Raw genomic sequence first — 27,101 nt, 5'->3', positions numbered from 1 at the left:
CTTATTGAGCAAGCAGCTGAGCAACATATAAATTGGTACAAAATCCATAGGGCGTTCCTTCCTACTTCCTTTACAAGAAGAAGAAAGAATCAAATCGAAGCGCAAAATGGCGGAACCACCACCATCTTCATCGGCATCAGCTGCAGCACCACCACCACTCGCGGCGGCGAAGTCCGACGAGGAGATTGTAGAAATGCTCGATCGGATGCTCACTCGTCTTGCTCTCTGCGACGATTCCAAGCTCGAACCCTTACTCTCCAAGCTTCTCCCTCTCTCCATCTCCTCCCTCTCCTCTCCAGCCCTCTCCGTCCGCAACAAGGTATTTTCAATTTGCTTTGTTTTTGGAAGCGTAACCGCCAATTCGCAAATTCAATTCGATGTGATTATGCTAGCAAAACTGTTGATTATGTGAATGTTGTTATCAATTTCATGAATAATCTCTCTTCTTTGGTTTCGGAGTGCTGAATGAACTGAACTGATTGAAACGATTTGCTTTAGCTTAGTGAGATTGTGTTGCGTTTGTGAGAGTAATGATGAGTTTGCGTGCATGTTCATAGGTTTTGTGCGGTTTATTTGATCCTCTGTTGCTGTAATTTTTGGTTTGTGGTGATTGGAGTGACGGCGAAGCGGTTTTGGAGAGTGATTCATGGTTGTCTACTTGTGTTTTTTTGGCAGGTTCTGGAGATTTTGAGTCATGTGAACAAAAGAGTGAAGCTCCAGCCTGAGATTGGTCTGCCTTTGTCCGAGTTATGGAAATTGTATTCGGAATCCGGTGGTACCCCGATCATAAGGAATTTCTGTATTGTGTATGTAGAGATGGCTATTCAACGCGTCAATGCAAAGGTTTCTCATTCTCTATATCTTAGTGCCTGTTTGTTGTGGCTACAGGGTGTTTTGAGTCTGACAATTTCTGTTTAAGCACTTTGCTGAATCTTCGAAAGATAATTATGTTTCATTAGGGGTAATTGATTAGCAAATAACTTACGCCTCGATCATTTTTATTAGGAAAAGGAAGATTTGGCACCTGAACTCTTGGTCAACATCTCAAAACTTCCTCTTCAACACCAAGAAATTATCCTGAGAATCATTGTTAAGGTATCAAACTAACTACATCGTTATACATCACATGTATTATATACCACATCCGTGAATTTATTATTTTCTTTTTTCATTTCGCTGTAATATATTCTGTTAAACACAATTCAGGAGTTACATGCTTCTTCTCTAGGATGCTTGTATTTACAAGTAGCTCTTAAGTTATGAACCCTCAAACAAGAGTTGAAGAATATTATGAGGTGTAGAAAGAAAATTAATTAATCTATCATCAGCAAATGAAATCCGGAATGAAAAAAGGAGACATTGCTCCATCCCAAGGGTTTCCCCTTTATACCAGGAACAAATTCTCAGTTTCCAATTGCTACAGTCTTGAAGTTATAGTTTTTTTTTTGAATAAGGAAGTAGAGAAAGAAGAGAGAACAAAGGCTTTATTATGATATATGATGTGATACAAAAGACAAAATATTAACCCTTATTTATGCTAATACTAGAGTCCAAAAATAAGGAAACAAATCATAAGATAAAGAAATATGGAAGCTAATCCTCAAAGATACTATGGCCCAATAGTAGATTTAGGATAGACACAGATACCAATTTGAAGTTACATGTTTTTATAAGATAGGAGGAAAGAGAAGAGAAAGAACAACGACTTTATTATGACATGGATTATGATATATAATGTGATACAAAAGATTATTTATACTAATACTAGACTCTTAATCCCAATCAATTAGGGGAACTATTTGTGATAATTACTAGACTCCTAATGCTAACTAAATAAGGAAACAATTTATAATGTAAAAAAATATTGAAACTAATTCTAAGAGATAATATAAGATATTCTACGATAGGATGCAAATATTATATGATAATCGTAATAGATAATCTAAGATACTCTACAACAAGATAAAGATATTATGAGATATTCTTGATATAATCTAACAAAAAAAATGGATCTCCCTTCTGCCATAAGTTCCTCCGCATTACATGACTGCATTATAACTACCTCTATAACTTCCAGGGGACCTATCAACTTGTTACTGAAATGAGTGCTGACACAATCAGAGTTACTTGCTTATAATAAGTTTTTCCTTTTTGTTATTCTCTCTCTCTTTCTCCCTCTCTTCTATGATCCCTCAAATATACACACACTCACACACAAGTCACAACTAGAGATCCTGGGAGAACTTAAAGTATTGACTTTAGTTGCACTGTACTTTGGCTGGGATGTGAGAAAAGGAGTAGAGTTTGAAGAAGGGACTCAGAACACCCGTCCAGACAATGGTGCTGGTTGTTGGAATATTCTGTCCTAGGCCTTGTTTAGGGTCTTATTTGTCCAGAGTCCATATACGTGGTTTCATGGATCATGCACTGTTATATATCTTTGGGATATTACCACTCCTTGTAATTGGTTGCTTCTTGATTTTAGGTAATTGGCGAATGCCACTCTAGTCAAATTGGTGATGGAGTTGTTGCAAAGTATAAGACGGTGAAAAATTCCCAAGATAAGGAGCTGTTTATTGAGTTTTGTCTTCATACAATGTTGTATCAGGGGATCTCTCAAAGGTATGGAACTGGATTTGTGCTAATTGGAGCTTATGATATTTGAATTCGTTTTAACACGAATGAGTTTGATTCTTTCTGATAGGTCCCAGCAACAAATGAGAAGGTAAGCTTAATATCACTGGAACTTCAAAGTATACTGGTTTTCGAGAGAGCAGCCCTCTCCCTCTAGTCTGATTCTATTTCCCCAATGCTGAACTGCCAGCTGTTGTAACTTTCTAACAAACTGACAGCTGGCTCTCTAACTAATAACAACTAATCAGCTGTTACAACCTAACTACTGACCTAAGGGACGTGATTACCTATCACTTTGCTATCAAAATCAAATGGTCGTTTATTAGTTTTTGTTTTGTTCTAGTGATGGATTCCCTCCTGGGCTTTCAGTTGCTCAAGCCAATCGTGTTACAGGGAAACAGCAGTTGCTTAGTGGTGAACTTTTACTAAGAAAGGTAATTATGCAATGGTTTTAATATTAATATGATCATACCATGTAAAGGTCAGAATGTCAGATAGTTTGTTGTTGAGGTTATTATCATAGTTCTGACTTCTGAGAACTGGTAGCTACTTCCACTGCTATCTATCTTTCTTCACATTTCTCCTCATATCAGAAGAAACACTCTTATTAAAGAGTTTCTCTCCTCAGATGGTATCCTGTTCATTTTATTTGATCTTTCTAACCTTTCATATGAAAATACATGCTAACATGTCAGTATTTCCATGTTTGAACGCATACAAGGTTGTCCAACTGTGCATTTACTCAGAAAGCTACTGCAAGCCGTCTTATTTATTCTTTTGTTGGTGCAGTTGGGTATTTTGAATGTCATTCAAGCTATGGAGCTTGCCCCTGAGCTTGTTTATCCTCTATATATTGCTGCCTCTGTAGATCGGTAATTTTAGCTCTTAGTCTCTCAAATTATTCTTACACTCTCTTATTAACTTATTTAGTTGATTTACATCTTTTTGGTGTTCTATTTGTTGATGGTCACATGTTGTTTGATCAATTAACTCCAGTGAAGAGCGTGTTGTCAAGAGAGGCGAGGAGCTTTTAAAGAAGGCAAATGGTGCTAATTTAGATGATTTAAATCTGATCAACAGGCTATTTTTGCTGTTCAATGGTATGCTATTAATTTTTTTATAGGTATATAAGGACACGTGTTTTTGTCAAAACAAGGAATTACAGTATTTTTCAAATGTTTTTCTTTCTTGAATTTGTTCATGATCGTATACCTATATGTGAAAGTTTCATATGAATGTTAGACGTGAGTCTACATGATCTTTAGTATTTATATTATTCATGGTTGATGCTGTATGTAGGTACTGTGGGAGTTGAACATGTTGATCTAGAATCAAGAGTCAGTCCAGGGGGTCCTGCTTTAAAGGCAAAATTAATGTCTACATTCTGTCGATCTATTGCAGCAGCAAACAGTTTCCCATCCACCTTGCAGTGCATTTTTGGTTGCGTCTATGGTAGTAAAATATTTGGTTTGGTGATTTTGGCCTTAATTTGCTAATATTTCATGTTCCTATTCCTATATGAAATTTGTCGACTTTTATGTTGCCAAAATAATCAATTAAGCATTGGCCAAGACAGTTAAGGTTTTACACTTATCCATGACACGCACTCTGCACTTCAATAATGAGCCTTCTGCATGTATGCTAAAAACTTACTGCCTTTATCAATTGTATACATGGTGGTTGCATAATGTATATATGGTAGATTTAGAAGCCATAATACTTCTTTCTGAGCTTGATTTTGTGTGTCTATTGTTAATTTGTGGAAATAGATCCCGACATCCTGTGAAGAGAAAAGATAAGATACAAAATATGAGTTATGGAAATAAAAAAAGTGATAAGATAAGGGCCTGTATGGTTTGAGAAAATGTTTTCTGTTTTCATTTGATAGTTTTACTTTGATATACAAAAATGCTAGTTTGTTTTACTTATTTTCCTATTTTAGAAATTGTGTAGGGAAAATGAAAATAGCTTTTTGTCAAGCAACCAATTATCCCAAAAGCTTAAGTTTGTAGGTATGGGCCATATGATATGAATGGTTTTATATTATTATTTCTCACACGCCCCCTCACACAAGAACTCTTTGGGCTTGGAACTTGGATAATGCACAGGCCCATGTACCATGTTCTTAAATTCAACTTTTTATTAGAAGAATTGGGGGTGACAAGGATCGAACTCTAGACCACTTAGTCATAGAGGCTCTGATACCATGTCAAGCAACCAATTATCCCAAAAGCTTAAACTTGTGGGTAAGGGCCATATGAATGGTTTTATATTATTATTTCAAACACTTTTTATTATTTTCACTGTTTCCTATAAAAATATTTGAAAACAGGAAACAAAATGAAAATAATGTTGCATTTTTGTAGTTAACTGTGAAAATAGGAGACGAAAACTAAACATTTTCTTAGAGTGAACAGGCCCCATATTTAATTTGTTGATTTAAACAAACTATTCAATTATCCCACTAGTCGAACTTACAAAGCCCCAATTTCTCTAATCATCAATATTGATATGCCCTTAACTAAATCATGGACTGAACACTGAAGGGGGAGAATGGATTATGACTCTATCAATATATAGAAATTGTACTATTCCTTGCTAGATTCTATTGAACAAATTTCTAAGCATCATTGGGAAAACAAATGAATACCTTATCTTCTTTATTGCTTGTATTGTGTTTTTTTTAGTACTTCTTTTTTATATATGTTTAAATTTTTTCCATGTGTTGTTCTCTTCAGTATTTGAAAAATGAGAGGCACAGGCATACATGTGGGAATTAATGATCAAGATGTCTGCTTATTTTTTGACTTGCGTTTTTTTTTACTATGTCTTTTCTTTTTTATTCTTTATCTTTAGTATTTTACATTTTTGAATTTGATAGGGAGTGGTACCACATCAAGGCTGAAGCAATTGGGAATGGAATTCACTGTGTGGGTATTTAAGCATGTGAGTATGATATTGCTTGGCCTTTGATTCTTTTCATAATTTTTATCTGTAGAACAGAATTCTCTTTTATCCAAATAACTGTTCAGAAATGGTTCATTTGAATGTCGATAAAATCTACTAAAAGAAAAAGTATTTAGAAATGGTTCCGTTGAAGGTAATACTCCAAGTTTGCATTGCAAATGCTAGTTTGAAGTGAATTGTACTCTGCGTTCTATTTTGATGTTAGATTACCTTTTTGGTATGTGGTTTTACTCACTATTGGCTGATATGGCAGAGATGTGAAAAGTATATAAACTATTGGGTTGGCTAACAATGCACTTATGTTGTGCATTAAGTTGCTCCCTCATCATCTCTAATATGTATAACTGTAAGTGCAGGCAAAAATTGAGCAGCTTAGGTTAATGGGTCCTGTTATTTTAAGTGGAATTATGAAGTCCCTTGACAACCATTCAAGTTTAGACTCAGGTTTGCTTAAGAAACTCAAGTTCTTTTTTGAGTTATTTGAATATATTTAGTTCATTTAACTTTCAACTTTTAATGATTGACTCAGATGCCAGTGTTCGGGAAGTAAAAACTTATGCTTTTCAGGCAATTGGGTTGCTTGCACAGCGCTTGCCTCACCTTTTCAGGTGCCAATCTCTTTCTTTCTCTTGGTCATGGCTTTTTTCTTCATGTTAGAATATTTTGCCTATATTTGGAACTTTTTTGCAGGGGTGGGTCCTGAAAATATTGTTTAGAATGCAAAACGTAGCAGCGCGCATGGAATAAACAATTTATAATATATAAATTTATTAAGGACTAATTATACAGTTGATAGCTCTCCACCCCTGTGCTTTGTACGGAAGAGTGACAATTTTGTCACTTAATTGTGTCCATAGAATGTACTAAAATAAGCATTAAAAACAGGTTCAGCAAAACAATTTTCCCGTTTTATTATTTTTCTCTGCCAAACTTATCTTCAAATTAATGTGATTTGGATTGAGTGACATTCCATGCCTTCTACACATCTATTCTTTAGGGAGATTTATTCTATTGTTTTGCAAAGGGATTGGACCGCTCTCGAGTTATTTATTTTACTTTGTTTTGTGAATTGTGATAGTTTTCTTATTCCTTGAGATATGTTCTCTATGAGTTGTATTTAGTCGTTACTCATTGAGCTTTTCCCTGCTCTTCCAGTGAAAAGATTGACATGGCTGCTCGTCTCTTTGACGCACTGAAAGCTGAATCCCAGTCTCTTCGTTTTGTTGTTCAAGAAGCAACAATATCTCTTGCTGCAGCATACAAAGTATGTATAGTTATCTTTCACTTGTCTGAATCCATTTTTGATTTATATTCTCTGTAATGGAAACTGTATTATGGAGCTTGAGTTGTTACTCTATCTGATTTTAAACTATTTGTCAATTCTTGTAACATGGTTGATATTTACCTTGCTTGCATATATGATACTGGACATATCATATATGACAAGTAAAACATATACCATTAGAGAGCTGTGATGAACTTCTTTTGTTTGAGGTTTTGCTTCTAGTTTTGATCTGAGTGGATTCCTTGTCCTGTATTCTTGTTTTCTTTCCTTCTAATAAAGTCTTCTTTAAAAGAAGAAAAAGAATATTTTAAGTAATAATAGCAATAATAATTTCAACTTATTATCCCATTGTATCTTGCACTAATTCTTCAAGGATGTCTGAATCATATAATTTAGAAAAACATTATGTACTTGTTGCTTCTGATTACTCAAATTAATTATTCAAATTGGGCATCAGTTAAGCTATATGGTAATATTATGGTTTAGTAGTTGTGATGTTGGTTCAATTGAAATCTTTTTATTTCTTAGATTTGGAAAGTAAAAACACAACTTTTTTTGAGACTTTTGTTTTATGGGCCGCATTGTTTTAATCTTTCACACAAATTTGCTCCATGGTTAAAGATGTTTGATGTTGGCCCAAAAAATAATTGTGGGATGGTTCCAAACTTCATATCATGCTGTTAGTTTTGAACTTTGGTTGATTTGAGACTTTACCGTCTTTCACGTTTTTTATTGATCTTATTATTTTGTGTATCAGGTAGCCCCATTAACCGTGTTACAAGATTTGGAGACGCTTCTGCTAAAAAATTCTCAAGTGGTATGACACAACTTTCCTCTCCCCAGGGGACTGTATACATATTTGTTACTTTCTACAGACAAGTTCATTGTATAGCTGTATTTCCTATTTGCTCTTTATTCAATATGTGTGGTGAGTGTGTGTAAAACCATTTGTTAATGGTATTTTACTTGGGTTTAAAACGATGTGTAAAACCAATGGTAAATGATATTTTCTTTGACTCACAAAATGATAAAATGTATTTTAAAAGCTGATAGGATAGAGTTGTATTTATGGCCTCTCTTTGTAGTTCTAGCTAGTTAGTCATGGTCCCTGCTTGATACATTTTTTAGTTTTAAAAAATTTCTTTTAACTTTTTTTTGGAAAATATCTTACCTAATAACGTTTAATCTTACAAGCTTTGTATTTTTTTTTCGTTATCCTCTTAAATAAAATTGCATTTTTATATAAAATTATTCAAAAAGAAGTTTCAAAGTGGGATTGGCCCATTGTGCTTTAGAGTTTAGACTTATTTTCTTTATCATCTTCGGAATATTTAAGTATGACTTGTTCCATTTTCTTTGACCTAATTAAGTTTTGTTGTTTAGTGTGTTTGGATTTTAATTGAACCTAACGCCGATCCACGTTTGAGTCAAAGTGACAATCTTGCTTTGTCAAATAACCACTTAATCCCAAAAGCTTAAGCTGTTGGGTAAGGGCCACTTTAATGGTTTTATATTATATTCTAACACGCCCCCTCACGCAAGAGCCCTTTGGGCTTGAAGCGTGGATAACTGCACAGGCCCACCTACCATGTGCTTAATTAAATTCCACTTTTTAATTAGAAAGTGAGGGGAGCAAGGATCAAACTCTAGACCTCTCGGCCATAGAGGCTCTGATACCATGTCAAATAACCACTTAATCCCAAAAGCTTAAGCTGTTGGGTAAGGGCCACTTTAATGGTTTTATATTATATTCTAACATGCTTCTCTCTTGATGCGCTGGGATGTGTGTTAGGCACTTTGGAATAGGTTTTTTTGGTGCTTTTGAAAAAAAAGACACGGCTTTGTCTTGGGATGTTTGCTTTGGAACTTGGAATATAATTTTCAGATTTTTTAATTGAAGTCCTTGGTCTGAGATGTGCTTTGAGATAGTACTGATTCAAGAGCTTCTGTTCATGTAATTAACATGGTTCCGTTCACTTTTAGGGCTCATTTTATTGGGCATGAAGAGGATTTTATAACTTTTATTTCCACTACTGCTACTAGTATAATTTTTGGCTTTGTTTCGTTCCTTTTTAACCCTCCAAGGAAGACTGTTATTACTATTTTTTTTGGTTTCCTTGTAATAATACCCTTCTTTCATCATCCTAATAAAGGTTTAAAGAGGTTTTAATAGTAACTTGCTTTGTGATGATGACAGGAGGAAAGGGAAGTGCGATTTTGTGCTGTAAGATGGGCAACATCTTTGTTTGATTTTCAACATTGTCCGAGTCGTTTTATTTGTATGCTAGGAGTAGCAGATTCTAAATTAGATATCAGGTATTACAAGTTCCTTTTGCAATGTACCTACATTTTGTGTTGAGTTAAAGCACATGGTATTTTAAAAGGGGTTTCTCTTACAGACATGTTGAGAGGTTTGCTTCAGTAATTTTGTTTTTGTTTTTTGTGGCTTGTGTTTTCCTTTTAGATTAAGGAAGCTGCCTTATCCTCCCCCCTATCTGTAGTTATTTTCTCTGTTTTATTTAGTATCTTCTTTTACTGAGAAAAAAAACTCCAAGTCTATTATTGTGGCATGCCCTTCATTGAAAAGCTTTTAGACTATTGCTTGCATATTTGTTTTCGAGGGAGGTGCACTGAGAAGATGAACCCTTTATATAATGCTTTCTCATTCAGTATATTATCAAACCATTTTTTGCCGTGTTTTCACTGTGCAAGTCTCGTGTCATAGTTTCTATAAAGCATGTACACAAATCCCAGGGGTACCATTTTTATTCAAGTTTTTGAAGACTGCTTTGTCTTGCAATTCATATTGATCATGACTTTGTAAACTTTAGAAGAGAAAAAGACAGTTGCACAATTTTAATTTTTAACACGCAACTATCTTAAATTTGATATACCTTAGCTCATACAACTGATTTAGTATCACTAACACTTCTTCCTGTTGTAGATTTTCTGTTGCTGTAAATAGTTACTTTTCTCTGACAATGATGATATATTTACTTTATTCATTGGATAACATTTGAAAGTCTTGTGGTATAATTGTAGCTCTATTTAGCTTCCTGGGGCTGGGGTGATTTAATTTTGATGTTTCCAATGACCTAAAATCATTTACAATATTCATTTAACTGATCATATGTAGCTTCATTAACTTAAAGTTAGGTTTTCTTTTCTGTTTTGAAACAGAGAAATGGCACTTGAAGGCCTTGGTCTTCTTAAAAATGAAAGTCAAATTGCTGGTCTCACATATCCCAAATTTGGTATGATGCTGGATTACATTCTAAAGCAACAGCCGAAGTTGTTAGAGTCCACTGAAATTAGAGAACAGAGCCTTCTTTTCCCCTCAAATACGTATGTGGTCATGATTAAATTTTTGTTGAAGTGCTTTGAGTCAGAGTTGGAGCAGAACAAATCCTTGGAAGGATCATCTGAATTTCTTTCTTCTGTGAAAACATTCTGTGTGCTTCTGGAACATTCTATGTCATTCGAAGGCTCTGCTGAGTTGCATGTCAATGCTTCAAAAGCGTTGCTTATAATTGGATCACATATGCCAGAGGTCAGTTGTTAAGTTTCTTGATTGCATTCTTGCTTGTGTTCCGTCAGGCTCATTTGTTATTTTTAGGTGGTAGCATCACATTACGCCCTGAAAGTTTCATGGCTTAAGCAACTACTAAGTCATGTGGATTGGGACACTCGTGAATCCATTGCGCGTTTACTTGGAATTGTGTCTTCTGCTCTTCCGATCCCTGCATTATCTGACGTTATTTCTGATTTGACTTCCTTTTTCAGCCAAACGAACAAGTTAAGGTTTGTCTACTGGAACTCTACTTCTATTGGTACAATTCTGAGAATCATAATTTTTTAACCAATTTTATATATTCTCATATTAAATTAATTTTTTATAGGTTTGAGACTCAGCATGGTACACTTTGTGCAATAGGATATGTAACTGCAGATTATTTGTCCCGAATACCTTCTGTAAGTTTATTCTTACTGTGTAATTTCTTTTATTTAGTAAATGGATTAGGACAAGTTTAGGCTGCAGTGGGTTGACAGTTGACACTAAGTGTAAGATTTGATAGTTTTATATTTTCGGATACTCTTGCCTAGAATGTTAGTTTTATCAAAATGATCTGAATCACATGTGATTGTGATGTTGATTTTGAATTCAACAAGCTCTTTGAGAAATGCCTCTAAAACTATTTACTTTATCAGATGAAACTGAACCTCAGTTACTGGGTTATAATCAATGTCACCATATTTTATATACATCCCCGAAGGATAGCTCAAGTGGTAAGAGCTAGGGACATAAGGGTTGGGTGGGATAAAGGGTGAAGGGTCCAGGGTTCGAACCCTGAGGAGGACTAATTTACTAACATTACTAACAACTAACATTTGCCTATAAAAAAAACCATATTTTATATACATATGTTCACATCTGTGTTTATACAAAATCTTTGCAGATGCCAGAAAAATTGCTCCAGAATACACTTAAATGCCTGGTTGATGTGGTTAATTCTGAAACTTCTGCACTGGCTGCTGTTGCAATGCAAGCACTAGGTCATATCGGACTGCGTACTTCATTGCCTCCACTTAATGATTCTAATTCAGGTAAAGTTCATTCATATGTGCTGACTAACTTCTTGTTGGATCAGCGATTGTGCTGTTTGTTGAGCTATTATAGGAGTGTCTGATTGATCTGCAGATGGAATTCTGATAACTCTAAATGAAAAATTGAGCAAGCTTCTCTTGGGTGACGACATTAAAGCAATACAGAAGAGCGTCATATCCATTGGACATATATGTGTAAAAGAAACATCATCAACTCAGCTAGATATTGCCCTAAATTTGATTTTCAGTCTTTGTCGATCTAAGGTAATTCAGATTTTCCCTCTCCCCCATTTATTTGATTTTCCTTCTTTTGTCTCTATTTTATATTTTTCTCTGCTTTCTCTCTTTCCTTATGTTGTGGAGAAGCTAGATATTGGTTATTTTGATGCTTCGATCTTGATTGAGGACAATTCCATAATTTTGCAGCATTTAGAAACTATCACATATACGTGACTAAAATTTCAGGTTGAGGATATTCTCTTTGCTGCTGGAGAGGCCCTTTCTTTCTTGTGGGGTGGTGTTCCTGTCAATGCTGACATAATTCTTAAAACTAACTATACCTCACTGTCGATGGCTTCAAATTTTCTGACGGGAGATTTGGACTCATCTTTGTCAAAGCAGTGTCCTAATGGACAGAGTGAATATGGTGAAGATTATCATGTTTCTGTGAGAGATGCAATTACCAGAAAGCTCTTTGATGTTCTTTTATATAGCAGCAGGAAAGAAGAAAGATGTGCTGGAACCGTCTGGCTAGTATCACTTACAAAGTACTGTGGCAATCATCCTACTATTCAACAAATGATTCCCGAAATTCAGGTTTTGCATTAAGAATCTGAATATTTTCCAGTTTTCTTCCTCCCCTTGTCTTTTAAGTTGTCTCAAACTTTGTTGTTTTTCAAGTTCATATGCACTGAGCTCATAAAGAGTTTTTTTCCTTTGATTTAAAGACATCTCATGATTCCAGTTATGCAGTTATCCCTGTAATTTGGTTTCATTTTTGCATGTAAAAAAGAAAGTAAAAACTCTAGGGAACGTCTAGTGTGAAATATCAAATATGGATTGGAAGGTGGCCTTTGGTCCTTGTAGTTTTTATTTGGCTTTGTTCAAACTTATGGAATATTGTTAAAAGCATTCACACTTGTCCTTCCTTAAGTTTATTATAATAATATAGGTATGTTTATTCAGATCCTATTTCATCACCTTCAGTGCCCAAGAAGCAGTGGACAGTCAAGGAATAAAGACCTTTGTTTTGGTTGCATAATATCTGTTGAGATCCCACATTGACTAGAAATTTAGCCAAATAAGTCCTTATAAAGGTCAAAGCAATCCTTACCCTAAGTTAGCTTTTGGGATAAAGTTAGGCCTTAATCAAATTTTCAACATGGTATCAGAGTCAATCTTAGATCTGTAATTGGACCACTCATGTGGGCCAACGGGACAAGTTTGAAGTTCAAGAATCAACGTGACGACTTTTTTACCTTGCTGGTATAAATTTAAAATTTATTTACCAATCTGGTGCAACTTTTAAAATATTTACACAACTAGTGTAAATCGCCACTAGCATCGGCGATATATATATATTTTTTCATGTTTTAAAGAAATCGCCAACAGTCGTGGCGATATATATATTTTTCTAGTATCGTCATAGTCATTGGCGTTAACCAAATATTATATATTTAAAACTTTTGAGTATCGCCACTAACATTGGCGATTTTGATTTTTTTGAGTATCGTCATTCCTAATGGCGATGTCCTTTTTTCTTTTTTTAACACTTGTACTGCTTATTGAATTGAGTCCAACATTATATCCATAAACAGACCAGTTGCTCAAGAAGTATGTGACAATCTTATTTACAATTACAGTCCCACTTATTGCGGGAAGGCTGGGAAAGGATATGATGAAGTTTATATATTTGCACCAGTCTAAATGCTGGAGAAATCAGCCAATAATAATAACATACATGCATGTATGTATGATGCTTATTATGATGTAACGTTGTGTGAGTAATTATCATTGTTGTTATTGCTATGCACAAAAATGAAAATAAGATACCATTGTTCCAAAAAAAAACAAGTGTTAAAAAAAGAAAAAAAGGACATCGCCATTAGGAATGACGATACTCAAAATGTTAAAAATCGTCAATGATAGTGGCGATACTCAAAAGTTTTAAATATATAATATTTGGTTAACGCCAATGACGATGACGATACTAGAAAAATATATATATCGCCACGACTGTTGGCAATTTCTTTAAAACATGAAAAAAAAAATATATATATCGCCGATGCTAGTGGCGATTTACACTAGTTGTGTAAATATTTTAAAAGTTGCACCAGATTGGTAAATAAATTTTAAATTTATACCAGCAAGGTAAAAAAGTCCAACGTGACCTACACTACGGGCTATGACTGTTCTAGGCAAAATTAATGAAATCAATTTGGCGCGGCTATTTTAGGAGAGTTTGACTAAGTTAATATATCCCGTGGATATCCCTTGATGGGCATGAGGGTATTTCTGTAAAATATCAAGTTTTGCAATCTCCACGCTCCAAATGTGCAGCCTTGGGTGTGTGGGGGTGTTTAAGGTCCCACATTTGACTAGAGATTAAGTCAAAGAATCCCTTATAAAGGGTAGGGCAATCCTCACCCCTAGCTTATAGGTTAGTTTTAGGTGTAGCCCAAATTTTCAAAAATATCATCACTGAACTCATCCCTTGGCCTATCGTTTTAGGTGTTAATAGTTATAATTTTGAAGGCACTTTCACTTGTCAGATAGCATCCCATAGTTGATGAAAAATCTAGATTCTGATTTAGAGGTCACAAGGGTTAGGCAATGAATTATTTTTGTTGTTAATGCACCAAATTGTATGATCTCATGAAATGGGGGGAAGATACAAATTGAGGCATGCATGCGAATTCTGCAGATTGAATTGTCTCCGCTGTGAAGCCTACTAAAAACTTGTAGAATATTTTGTCCTTGTCAGCAGAGTTTGTTATATGATAATGTGAGTCATCAACTCATCATGCCCTAGTTATGCTTTTCTGTGGATGGTTTCCGAATTCAGCTAGGGGTTAGTAGTCCATTTCAAGGATTCCCCATGGGTGGCAATCCTAGTTTGCTTTAGTTGGGTGCCCCTTCAACACCTGATGATTGCAGAAAGTGGATCAACACTTATAGCAGTGACAACCCACTAAAGGTTGGCTGATTGGTGGCTTCTAAGTCAACTTATGATGTCACTTTGGACTTCTGATGATTATAAAATGGACACAGCACTCATAGTGGCTGAAAGCCCTCACTTGCGGTGTCGGTGTATGGTGGGTTAGGCTGATAGCAGCTGGAACCCCAAGAATAGGGATATGAACGAAAAACTGAGTATGTTGAAAATCAAGGTAACAAGGACCAATCAAGGTAACTAGGACCAACCCGAACAGAGTTCCAAATTTTGCAGAACATAGATGAGACAGGTCATGGAGGATTGTACTGCTATACTATGATCCAATCATAAAGTATAGGGTTTAATTTTCAAGATATAGAAAAAGGAATATAGACAGTAAATTTTATTGATATAATGTTAGGTGTGATCTTACGAAAAACAAAGCAATTACCCTTGTTTATACTGATGGTAGACTCCTAATCCTAGTCAAATAGGGAAATTAATTTAGACTTCCAATCCTAATTAAATAAGAAGACAAATCAAATAAAAAAGTAAATCCTAAAAAACAATCTAAATTATCTTAAATTACTCAAGATTTGATCATGATATTCAACAATTGTCATGCAAATGCAGGAGGCTTTTTCTCACCTTCTTGGTGAACAAAATGAACTCACACAAGAGTTGGCTTCTCAAGGCATGAGTATTGTGTATGACCTTGGTGATGAATCTATGAAAAAGAATTTGGTGAATGCACTTGTGAGTACGTTGACCGGGTCAGGAAAACGTAAAAGAGCCATCAAAGTAAGTTTCTAGTACTTTTTTAGTAGTTGCTTTAGTGGGATAAGGCTTTCTTTTTCCTGTATCGTCCTTTAATTCCCTTTTACTTTTTAAAACAATATTGCTGAAGTTTGGGTGTGCAGCTTGTTGAAGACACTGAGGTTTTTCAAGATGGAGCTCTAGGTGAAAGCGCTAGTGGAGGGAAACTGAACACTTACAAGGAGTTGTGTAGCTTAGCTAATGAGATGGGACAGCCAGACTTAATCTATAAGTTCATGGATTTAGCAAATTATCAAGCATCCCTTAATTCGAAGAGGGGGGCTGCTTTTGGCTTCTCTAAAATAGCAAAACAAGCAGGGGATGCTCTCAAGCCACATTTAAGTTCTTTAATTCCAAGGCTTGTACGCTACCAGTATGATCCTGATAAAAATGTGCAGGTACATGCCATCATTGGCACAAAAGCACTAGCTTCGACTTATGCATTTAACCTTGCTATGTACCTAAAAATAATAGAAAAGGAAATTGTTAATATATCTTGAAGATAAGCATGTTATCTTATTGTTAATTGTAAATAGGGGTAACAATGACACTGTACAGTTATTTTCACCTGTTATAAATTGTAGACTCCGCTGTGTACCTAATGCTTGTTGTATTCTTCTCATTCAACAGAATGCATGCACTCATAGCATTAGCATCGCTTCTTCAATTATTTATTGATCTAGTCAAAGTCAAAACATTTGAAAATGAAGCTAATAAATATACTTCGTTTGCCTTTGTTTCATGAATATTCCTTGCTATTCAGCATATTACATTATTACCACAGTTTTCCCCCCTCAAATCATAAGTTCTATCTGTTCTAAATCTAATTACCTTCACCAAGCTGTGCCTCGGCCCGGTTGACGTTGAAAAAACTCTCAAATTTTTATCTTTAAGCCAGTATTGAATATAATTCTTACTAAGATCAACTCAGGTTTTTCTTTTGGTTTAAAATAAATTTAGGGTGAGGGGATGGTGCCCCAGTCCAAGGCCGGGAAAGCTACCGGGCTGAAAGACTTACATTTACAGAAGATCAACTCTAGTTGTCTCTGAAAACCTCTACCTAATGTCCTTGATAGAATATAGTTCCCCCCCCCCCCCTTAATTGTTTTTTGTTAAGCTTGTTACTATATGCCATGTAATATTTTTCTTTTTACCTCCCAAATAAATCGTTTGCAGTTTGTGTCACCCTTTTCAATAAGCAATTCCTCTATCCTCTGACAGCTATATTATATATGATTCCCAAATGAGTATATGAATTCTCATTTCATACACTAAATTTCATTTGCTTATTGGACTTGGGCTGTTATTTTTCTGTTCAGGATGCAATGGTACATATATGGAAGTCACTAGTGGCTGACTCGAAGAAAACCATTGATGAAAACTTAGATCTCATCATTGATGATTTACTAGTTCAATGTGGATCCAGGCTTTGGCGGTCACGTGAGGCATCATGTCTTGCCCTTGCTGATATTATTCAAGGAAGGAAGTTTTATGAGGTGATTAAGATTAATTTTGTTCTTCTAGAGTTTAGAGAACATGCTCAAAGTTCTCAATGGACTATTCTGTTAAAAAAAAATCACAAAAGTTATAGCAAGAGTCCCACTAGAAGGGGGACTGGAGAGTATTAGAGTAACACAAGTGTGACTCAAAGACGTCCCGCATTGTATAAATAATCAAGTGTACAATTGTATATAAGTTAAAGGACACATACACCCATTGCCTTAAGGTTTAGTGATGATATGGATGTAACTTAAATTCTAATAATTTCATGTGGCAACCAATATCTCGGCCACTGCTATGGCGAGGCTCTGTAAAAAGGAGAGAAAATAATTTGGCAATTGTGCTATTACTGTTGGTTTGTGATGTTTGTCACTAGAGAATAGTGTGTGTGCTTCTGCTTGTGCTCATGTTTTTCTCAATTTTTATTGGATTTGTTTACTTGGCTTTTATATTGTAAAAATATGCTTTATTGGGGGATCTTTCAATTGTTGATTTACAGAGGATTACAGAGGATGATGAGCTATTTCTATTTGACGACTACTCTTCTGTTTCCTATGTTTTGTTTTCCCTTTTGTGCTTTGGTCAAAGAGGATTTCTTATCCTCCTTGTGTTCATATATATATATATATATATATATTGCTTATGCTTGTAAGTTGTAACATTAATCAGAGTCAGAGTTGCGTGTCTCATCTGCGATAAAAAACTTTAAATTGCCTAATATGCCTTTGTGAATTGTGAGAGAAAAAGACCTAGATCTTCTAGTAATCAGGTTCAAGATATAGAAAAGTCATACTTAGATGTTTGTTTTCATATTTTTGTTTTGTGTTGATAAAGATTAATTTAGAAAATAATATGAAGATAAAAGGAGGGATGGAAAGGAAAAAAACTTTGACCATATTAATACTCCTTCCATTCCTAGTTATAAGACCCTTTAGAGACATACTTGGTGTCCCTTTATATGAGATCCCCTACTAGATTTTAGGAATTTTTTATCATCTTCTTCCATATATACCCCTTGTATTTATTTAGCGTTTGTAATTCCAATATTTTGATTACCACTTATAATTAATTCTCTTCCTCACCTTTTGGAAGGTTGTATGAACTTTTTTAAAACCAATACATTAATTGATCTCATTACATGTTTTCTTAATAAGCGTAATTGTCTGACGAGGTCTTATAAATAGGGAACGGAGGGAGTATATTATAACATGAGAACTGCTTGATTTTACCATGTCTGGAACAACATGTCTTTATTCTCATTTGTGCGCTTTTCTTTCATCTTGCACCACCCACAGGTTGAAAAACATTTGAAAAGATTATGGTCAGGTGCATTTCGTGCAATGGACGACATAAAAGAAACTGTTAGAACGTCTGGTGAAAAATTATGCCGTTCGGTAAATACATTGACGACAAGGCTATGTGATGTCTCTCTAACTGATATGTCAGATGCACGCAAAGCAATGGATATTGTTTTACCTTTTTTGCTTGCAGAAGGTATATTAAGTAAAGTTGACAATGTTAGGAAGGCATCAATTGGAGTTGTTATGAAGCTTACAAAGGTTAGAATATCTTGCTATTGCATTAATTCTTCAACTTGTGCTCATGACTCATGAGCTTTTTTGTTTCTTTTGATGTTTTTTGCTACCAAATGGTGAATATTTGTGTTTTCACCCTTAGTGTTTTTTGTAGTTCAAGCCATATTGATCTTTGTAACGATGTATTACTTTTATGTTTGGTTGGCCGAGGCTAGTATATATAATTGAAGCATAATGCAAAAGTGTAGAAAATGTAGAAAGATAGAAAACTAAGAGAGAGAGAGAGAGGAAAACAGAAACTGTAACTGAATAAATGTTTCTCTGAATTGTTTCCCAAGTGAGAACAGAAGCAACACAAGTCTTATTTACAACCTTATACAACTAGTGATAGCTCATCGAGTTGAAGGATTTACTTCTATTACATATTCTGCTATACTCTATTAAAAAGTATTTTGAACAGAGTTTTTATTCTCATCCATAGTTGGAATTGGTTATGTTTTTTTTGGGAGGCTCTATGTCGTTGATTTTTCAAGTGTGGGGTTTTCAGACATTTAGAGAAATGCAAGGATCATCACTAGCTGGCGTTTCTTTCTCTTCTTTATACTATTTTCTGTATTTTGTATGTTATAGCTTGTCCTATTCTCTTACTTATTTAAAAAAAAAATCTTTACCAAAAAATAAAATGACTAATTAGAATGATAACTGTTTCTAGAATTTATTTCTCAGTTATTGGCATCATTGGTGCCTGCACATATACATTACAACAAGTTTAGATAGCATACAATTGGATGTGTTGTCTGTTTAAGGTTTTTTGTTTCTAAGTCATTAGGTTTCCAGGTTTTCTTTTGACTTTATCGGATTGTGATCTTATAAGATTAATAATTAGTAATGGTTGATTTTGGAAATAAGCTATATTATAGTGCAGTTGATCTAATAATTTATTCTGCTTCTGAAATAATCATGTGTGTTTCTCATTATGGTCTGTTTTCAGCATGCTGGAACTGCGATCCGTCCACATATGTCCGATTTAGTGTGCTGCATGCTTGAAAGTTTATCAAGCTTAGAAGACCAAGGACTCAATTATGTTGAGGTAAAGATATGTTCAATTAATGCATTTACTAAAATTTATTAATTCATGTTTGTTTGTATGTTTTACGTTGTCTCTTTATAGCTTCACGCAGCAAATGCTGGAATACAGACAGAAAAGCTTGAAAGTTTGAGAGTTTCCATTGCCAAAGGCTCTCCTATGTGGGAGACTTTGGACTCATGCATAAAAGTTGTTGATGCAGAATGCTTGGACATGTTGATCCCACGGCTTGCTCATTTAGTGCGATCTGGAGTGGGCCTTAACACTAGGTTTATTACTAATTCATTATGACATTTTATGCATTTTCTTTGGTATAGCATGCATGCTTGAACTGTTCCAAATGATCTTTTCATCCTTTCGTTTTCCCTTTAAAATTTGAGGAGCTTTTGTTGATTCCGAGAGGGTTTAGTTTAAAAGGACTGTAGGATTAATGTATATCAGTAGATGCTTGATGTTTATGCTGAGATATCTTATTATATTCTAACACAACCGCCCAATAATAGTTAGCTAGTCAATTAGTTGGATTAATGAATAAGTCATGCTGCATACAAATATGAAGAGGGGTTGAAGGGAAGATTCTAGTCATTTGAGAGTATTGGGACCTGTTGGTATTGGAATTTGGGAGGTTTGCAGACCCTTGAAGTACTGCTGGTGTGCTGGTATCTCTGTAGTCGTGGGAGATTTCTTTTGAGTAACAAAATACTAGTTTCTATCAGCTTCTCACGCAATCTCATGATCAATATGCAACTCTGTTTGGATAGTTTTATAATCCTTATAAATGGAAGTTTTACTATTGGCTCTCACCGAAGCACTTTTGTCTTATTCAAAGTATTAGAGTATATAGAGTATTAACTCTGTTCTGTTATACTGTACAGCTGTCAATATAACAGAACAGAGTTAATACTCTATATACTCTAATACATAGGCTCTAACAAATTTGTCTCATAATCAGTGATGCTTTCTGTACCTGTGCAGAGTTGGTGTAGCAAATTTCATTACCTTGTTGCTTGAAAATGTTGGTGTTGACATCAAGCCATATGCAAATACACTGGCGAGGTTGTTGTTTACAGTTGTTAAGGAAGAAAAAAGTACTACTGCAAAACGTGCCTTTGCAAGTGCCTGTGCAAAAGTCTTACGTTATACAGCAGCTTCACAAGCCCAAAAACTTATTGAAGATACTGCAGCTTTGCATGCTAGTGACAAGAATTCTCAAATTGCATGTGCTTTTCTCTTAAAGAGCTATTCATCCATGGCAGCGGATGTTGTTGGTGGATATCATGCAGTTATCATTCCAATCGTTTTCTTTTCAAGGTTATGAACATCCTTTTACTATTTCTTATGTGATTTATGTTTATATTTTGTGAAAGTCCCATATTATGTGAAGAAAAAATCATATTATCTAAACAGAGGTTCTTGCTGTTGGCTGCCAGCCACTATCCTTTACGTAGTGTTTGGTTGGATGGGAATGGAGGGGAGGAGATGAGAGGAGAGGGAGGAGAGGATGTTTAAACTTAACTTGTTCGGGTCAAGTTTTAGGAGGGGGGGGGAGGGGAATGGAGGGGCCAAAACTCCTCCTAACTCAATTTTGTGTCCCCTCCAAAAGTTGAGAGAATTGGAGAGATATTTCGTTGGAAAAAATGACATGATGAGATTTAAAATCCCTCCCCTCCCTTCCCCTCCCCTCCTTTGAACCAAACACGCCCTTAGAATGATGTGTATCCTTTTACTTTTTTACTTTTAAGTAGTTTGTGATGATGTGGTCTTCTTGGTTGCATTATGGTGCTTAACTGCTTATGCAAGGACTTCCCTTGTTTGATAAGTTGTGGAACTAGCAGGAATTGTTTTGTTTGTATGTTTTTCCTTGTAATTTCTTTTGTACTATTTCAAAGGATGGATTTGCTCTTTACTGTTGCACTTTTATACTCAGTTTCAGAAATAATGTCATGTTTTATTTAAAAAGAAGAACTTCAAGAATGGAATTGAGTAAGTTGATGAACACCCACTCTAGGTACGGAATCCATGTTAAGGTCCCATTTGGCTTGGATATGGTATCCTTTTTTTTAGTTACATATTTGTATGGAACACACTAGTTTAGGTTTATTCTGTGATTATCAAGGATCAATTCTAAGAGTTTAAGTCGTTAGGTGGTGGAGGCCTGGGAAGAATTGTTATATTTATATCACAGCCTCTTCATGTAAAGACCTTTGATCATTGAAAAAGCTCATGCCCTGCACAACTTGTTGCTAAAAATATAATTTAATTAGAAGAATTTGGACCCCATTGAAAGATCTAACCTTTTAGAGGACTCACATTTCATAAAAGCTTAAGCTTTAGGTGGGGCCCATAATTTATATATTTATATCAAATGGTAGGAAATATGTATAGGCCATGGGGTACCTTGTTGTAAAATTTCTTTAGGCATCTGAATATTAAATCTTCATCACGTAAACTTTGTTATTGAATGATGCTTATCGTAACCAACTAACAACATATTGAGTAATAAAGGTAGTACTTATTTCATGTGGACTAAAATAATCTTATGCAGATTTGAAGATGATAAAAAAGTCTCCGACCTATTTGAAGAACTATGGGAAGAATATACAAGTGGTGAACGAACCACTCTCCAATTATACTTGGGAGAAATTGTTTCACTTATTTGTGAGGGCATGTCGTCTTCATCATGGACAAGTAAAAGAAAAGTTAGTCTTTGCCCTTCTTTTTATCCCTTGCTGTTACTTTGATTTAACTCGTTGCAGCTTGGTCGTTTGTGTCTAGATGTTTGCTTATTTTCTGCTGCTGTACCTGTAGTCTGGACAGGCTATATGTAGGCTTAGTGAAGTTTTGGGTGAATCTCTTTCCTCTCACCATGATGTTCTGCTTCAATCTCTCATGAAGGAAATCCCTGGTCGCCTATGGGAGGTAAGGAAATGAATTAGTTTGCTTTGCTTGAGGACAAAGCAACTTAAACTTTTAAATATGAAAAGTTATTGTCAAATATTAATCATTGATGAAATTGCTCAACTTTGATGTCCTTATTTTTCTTACTATGTATGACAGGGAAAAGAGGTGCTATTGCTAGCATTAGGTGCCCTATCTACATCCTGCCATCAAGCAATTTCTGCTGATGGTTCTGCCACTTCCATTGCCATTCTTAATTTGGTATCATCAGTATGCACCAAAAAGGCTAAAAAATATCGAGAAGCAGCGTTTACCTCTCTCGAACAGGTAAGAAATTCATAGCGGGTGCTGCAAATCAGTTTTAGTTTTAGAAAGCTTTCTCATTTTGGGTAAATATGAAATTGAAAACCATTGAGCATCCTTGATCATTGATAAATTTTTGTGACAGCTCTATGTCCAGTGTGAGTGTGAACAGGGAAAACATTTAAGTTATGCTTGTAATGTAATAACTATTACTTACATGATGATTGTCACTTCTACTCTGTTATGGAATGAATTGATAACAAGTAACAACCCTCCCCCTTTCTCTGTAAAACTTGTCTAGATGATTGACCAAGTTTGCTTGGACTAGAAATTGGCATAAGTAATTAGGATTACGATATTGGACGCTTCAATTTTAACTGTTAGGTAAGGCAACAAAGGTAGCCTCATCAGGTTGGGCCTGCTTATAATGAATGTTGAGAACTTTATCAGTCAAGAAAAAAATGAATAAATAATCAATAAACCGGAATAAAAAGAAGCAACTTGATAAGTAACTCACTAGTTAAAGACTGAAAGTTTTACGAGCTGCCAAGGAGGGTTAAAAGAATACAAACTAGTGACATCCTTAATTGAACTTTAAAACATAACGAGTTTTACACTGCTATCTACAAATGTGTGATCTGTGGGCCTTGGCCTCTTTTCACACTGCTATTTACAAATGTGAATTGGTTTTGTTACATATAAAACCACCGATAAATCTTCATCTAATAGCTTAAGTATTTCGGAGAGTTGTTTGTGAAAAACAGCGGAAGATAACTATTTCACGTGTACCTCTTTTTGTGACCCTAAAATCATAAAATCGACACTACATGTTTGTCCTTTACCTATGATAATAACTATTGTGAATTTAGTCAGTTTTTAATTTTTTAAAATTTAAATGTTTAATTATTCTCCGTTTAAATTTCCAGGTTATAAAAGCCTTTGGCAATCCGGAGTTCTTTAATATGGTTTTTCCATTGCTGTTTGAACTATGCAATTCAGTACCCGTAAAGTCTGGGCAAGCATTAGTCAGTGATGCTGCTAAAGCAGGTTATGACAAATTCTAATTCTAGATCCTTATTTATATTTTGCGACAAACATTTTTCCACCCATGGGGGCATGGGGTAGTTCATGGCTAATGCTGTTGGTATGTTGAAGTTTCTCATGCTAAGTTGGTTTAGTTCGCTAATGATTATGCAACTAGTTGTTAGAGTGTTGTTTCTATATGCTACTTTCTGAAGTGATAGTTGTAAATATGTAAGGCCTTGTGATGAGAGTGATTTATTTTATAATTATGTTTTTTAGTTCTCTCTCCTCTGTCTATTTTATTTATCAGAAAATTTGCTTGATTTGGGCTCTCGCCAATATGCCCAACTTTTAGTTAAGACTTAATGGTTCTTGGTATAAAGCTTCTCTCAGTTTTATATGGTCCTGACAGGCATATTTTTTGGCTTTGAAACTATATTTAGGCTTAATTACAACTTTGGTCCCCGACGTTTACCAATGCCACGATTTTGGTCCCCCACTTAATTTAATTACATGGATGGTCCCCGATGTTGTAGGTCGTGTGCAACGTTAGTCCTACCGTTTATTTCTTAATGGAAGAGGCTTACGTGGACGTCTAGTTGGAGAGAAAAAGGAGATCTGAGGAGAGAGGGAAGCACGTGAGTATCACGTGAATTCACGTGAACCTTATATGAACTCATTATACCCAAATCTGAAATCCTAGGGATCTAAATCGCGTTACCTTCTTCGTTCCAGGGAGGTCAGGGGTTTGGGTATAATGAGTTCAGATAAGGGTCACGTGATACTCACGTGCTTCCCTCTCTCCTCATACCTCATTTCTCTCTCCAACTGGACGTCCACGTAAACCTCCTCCATTAAGAAATAAACGGTAGGACTACCGTTGCACACGGCCTACAACGTCGGGGACCATCCATGTAATTAAATTAGGTGGGGGACCAAAATTGTGGCATTGGTAAACGTCGGGGACCAAAGTTGCAATTAAGCCCTATATTTATCACATGAAACAAAAAACTGAAATTTCAGTGTAACTATTAACTATAAAATTCAGTTTCTGGCAACTTGACATATATTGCTTTCGGCAGAGTTGGAGAGTGTTGAAGAGACGTCTGTTCCTCATGACAAAATTGTAGACTGTTTAACCTCAAGCATCCATGTGGCACATATAAATGATATTCTTGAAAAGCAAAAGAGCCTAATTCATATGTATTCAGTACTCTTATCACCTGAACATAAATGGACAGGTATTCTTTGCCCTTCACTTTTTGCTTTTCAAATTCAAAGTCCCTTCCAGGTTTTTGTATCCTTATTAAGAAAGTAACCTTTGTGCAGTCAAAACTACAACCTTTACATCCATCAAAGAGCTTTGCTCAAGGCTCCACAGTGTAGTAAAGGATTCCATGGAAAGTCAAGGGCCTGCCAGTATATCTTCCCTTGTTCAGGAGGTAATCGAGGTTGATTTTTAGTTGGACTTCTAATAACTTCAATTCTTGAATGATCTAAAAACCAACTTTATCCTTCTTCAGATGTTTCATTCTATATCACCAAAAGTATTGCATTGCATAAGCACAGTGAAAATTGCACAGGTATGTCACTATCTTGTTTGCTTTAACATTATTCATCAGTTACCCATCACTATGGTATTTGCATTGTGGTCAAATAGTTGGTTGATAATAATTTTATTCTATCTTCTCCGTGGCCGAAAATCAGGTTCATGTTTCTGCCGCAGAATGCCTTTTGGAAATCATTAAATTATCCAGGGACGTGACTTTAGATAGTACCATCAATGAAGAATTCAAGGAAGAGCTCCTTCATCAGTATGAGATAGAGAAGAATGGAGAAGCAAAATCATTATTGAAAACGTGTGTATCCATTCTTCAAGACACGAAACCATAAATTGTACTATAAATTATGATACCTCATGCTTATTGATAGGAGATGTAATGGCTCATGTAAACAGGTCATGTTAACAATTGGAATTGCATATTTAGATGGCAGCACTCAGTTTCTTGTCATTTCCTTCCCTATATTGTTTAGCCCTTATTGTTAATACTTTGTTCTTCTGAATCTTCTTCATGTTCAATGCTGAAGAAAGTATAGAATACAAAAGCAAAAGATTTTAATATATTGGACATATAAAAATCATTTAATACCTGTTTCATATTTGACACTTAAGATTATCAGGAGAATTGATTTGGAAGATTCATTAGTTTATGTGAATTGGATTGTAGGTTATTTGAGCTTATTTATCTTATTTTAACGCGCATTAATTTTAGTTGTAAGATTATTTTGCTGACAATTTATATTAGAAAAAATAGAGATAAACCAACAACACACTCCTTTTTCCACCAAACCTATAAATCACGAAAATTTTCAGGTTTTAAAAGGTTATTTAAATTTATTTTTCATTCTCTTAACTACAGATAATTATTTTTATTTAATTTAAACTAATTCCCTCATTTATAGGTTTGGTGGAAAAAGGAGTGTGTTGTTAGTTTATCTCTATTTTAAAGATATAATCTTGAATCAAATCTTGACAAATTTTTTTATAAAGAAAAAGGAAAGATAATTTCTCGTAAAATCAAAAATTAATTTTAAATGAATATATTTATTTTGAAACATAATAAAAAAGGTTTAATTCATAATTTTTTTAAAATTCACCGGTACATAAAATTCGAAAAAAACATAGTAATAGGAGAGAAATGATTTCTTGATGACCAAGTTAAAGGATTGGGAGACTTTTAAGTTCAAAAATATAGGAGAAAAGGAGATTATATTATTTCAAGTAAATTGGGATAGAAATCTAGCTTTTAGTTTAAATTTTAACTGAATCAGTTGAAGATTCTCTTTGAAAATTCGAAATACAAGTACTTTTGAACAAAAATTGAAATCTTATGACATATGAGACTTTTGAAAACTAAAATTCTATCTGCTAGGGGTGCTATGGCCGAAATTTTGAAGCCTTGAGGCTAGAGTTGGATTATTTTTATAAATAGGGTCATCAGTTGTGTATAAATTCATGAAGCTTGAAGCTACACTCTAAAAATACACTTGAGAAACTATTAACTCTCAAGAACCACTCCTATAGGGCCTACTAGAACCCCTCTCATCTCCTCTCTTCATTGGTCACAATTGTTTTCTCCTTCCAAAGAGTCAAGGTTTGATCATAGTCTTCTATACCATCATTCTTTACACCTTTTCTATAAGAAATCCTTCTTCTCAAATTTCAAACTCTTTTGGAAATATGAGACCTTTATTTTTTTGTTATGGAATTTATAAGGTAAATATGATGAGTTT

General features: G+C 34.9%; 1 protein-coding gene across 2 annotated transcripts; it reads left to right on the top strand.

The window, feature by feature from the left end:
* Positions 1-25,819, top strand: LOC130733331 (uncharacterized). 2 transcript variants are annotated; one of them, XM_057585470.1, is made up of 36 exons: positions 8-319; positions 676-843; positions 1,006-1,095; positions 2,486-2,622; positions 2,705-2,725; positions 2,978-3,068; positions 3,424-3,506; positions 3,631-3,734; positions 3,934-4,086; positions 5,516-5,580; positions 5,958-6,045; positions 6,131-6,209; positions 6,757-6,865; positions 7,644-7,703; positions 9,084-9,202; positions 10,067-10,436; positions 10,503-10,687; positions 10,786-10,858; positions 11,344-11,491; positions 11,586-11,755; positions 11,957-12,307; positions 15,279-15,446; positions 15,566-15,859; positions 16,781-16,957; positions 18,257-18,520; positions 19,488-19,586; positions 19,668-19,852; positions 20,559-20,894; positions 22,129-22,282; positions 22,392-22,502; positions 22,641-22,808; positions 23,711-23,831; positions 24,890-25,048; positions 25,137-25,249; positions 25,331-25,390; positions 25,515-25,819. In XM_057585470.1, exons 1-36 carry the CDS (start codon positions 107-109, stop codon positions 25,698-25,700), a joined length of 5,472 nt encoding a protein of 1,823 aa, XP_057441453.1. In that variant the 5' UTR covers positions 8-106; the 3' UTR covers positions 25,701-25,819. The 2 variants fall into 2 exon arrangements, with proteins under 2 accessions (XP_057441454.1, XP_057441453.1); XM_057585471.1 differs by lacking the exons at positions 24,890-25,048; positions 25,137-25,249; positions 25,331-25,390; positions 25,515-25,819 and adding an exon at positions 24,405-24,792 and having other exon boundaries at positions 1-319.
* Positions 25,820-27,101: the final 1,282 nt, after the last annotated feature.

Source organism: Lotus japonicus, chromosome 1 (genome assembly GCF_012489685.1).
Source record: "Lotus japonicus ecotype B-129 chromosome 1, LjGifu_v1.2".
In the NCBI taxonomy this organism is placed as follows: Eukaryota; Viridiplantae; Streptophyta; class Magnoliopsida; order Fabales; family Fabaceae; genus Lotus; species Lotus japonicus.
Note: the sequence above shows the minus strand (reverse complement) of the source record. Positions and strands in the feature narration are given on the sequence as shown.

What these genes read in the sequence shown, in the direction of transcription:
- LOC130733331 (XM_057585470.1), top strand. Translation starts at nt 107, where the DNA reads ATGGCGGAACCACCACCATCTTCATCGGCATCAGCTGCAGCACCACCA. An exon ending in TCCCTGGTCGCCTATGGGAG is followed by an intron (nt 22,503 to 22,640) that starts GTAAGGAAATGA and finishes TATGTATGACAG; the next exon opens with GGAAAAGAGGTGCTATTGCT. An exon ending in CGTTTACCTCTCTCGAACAG is followed by an intron (nt 22,809 to 23,710) that starts GTAAGAAATTCA and finishes TTAAATTTCCAG; the next exon opens with GTTATAAAAGCCTTTGGCAA.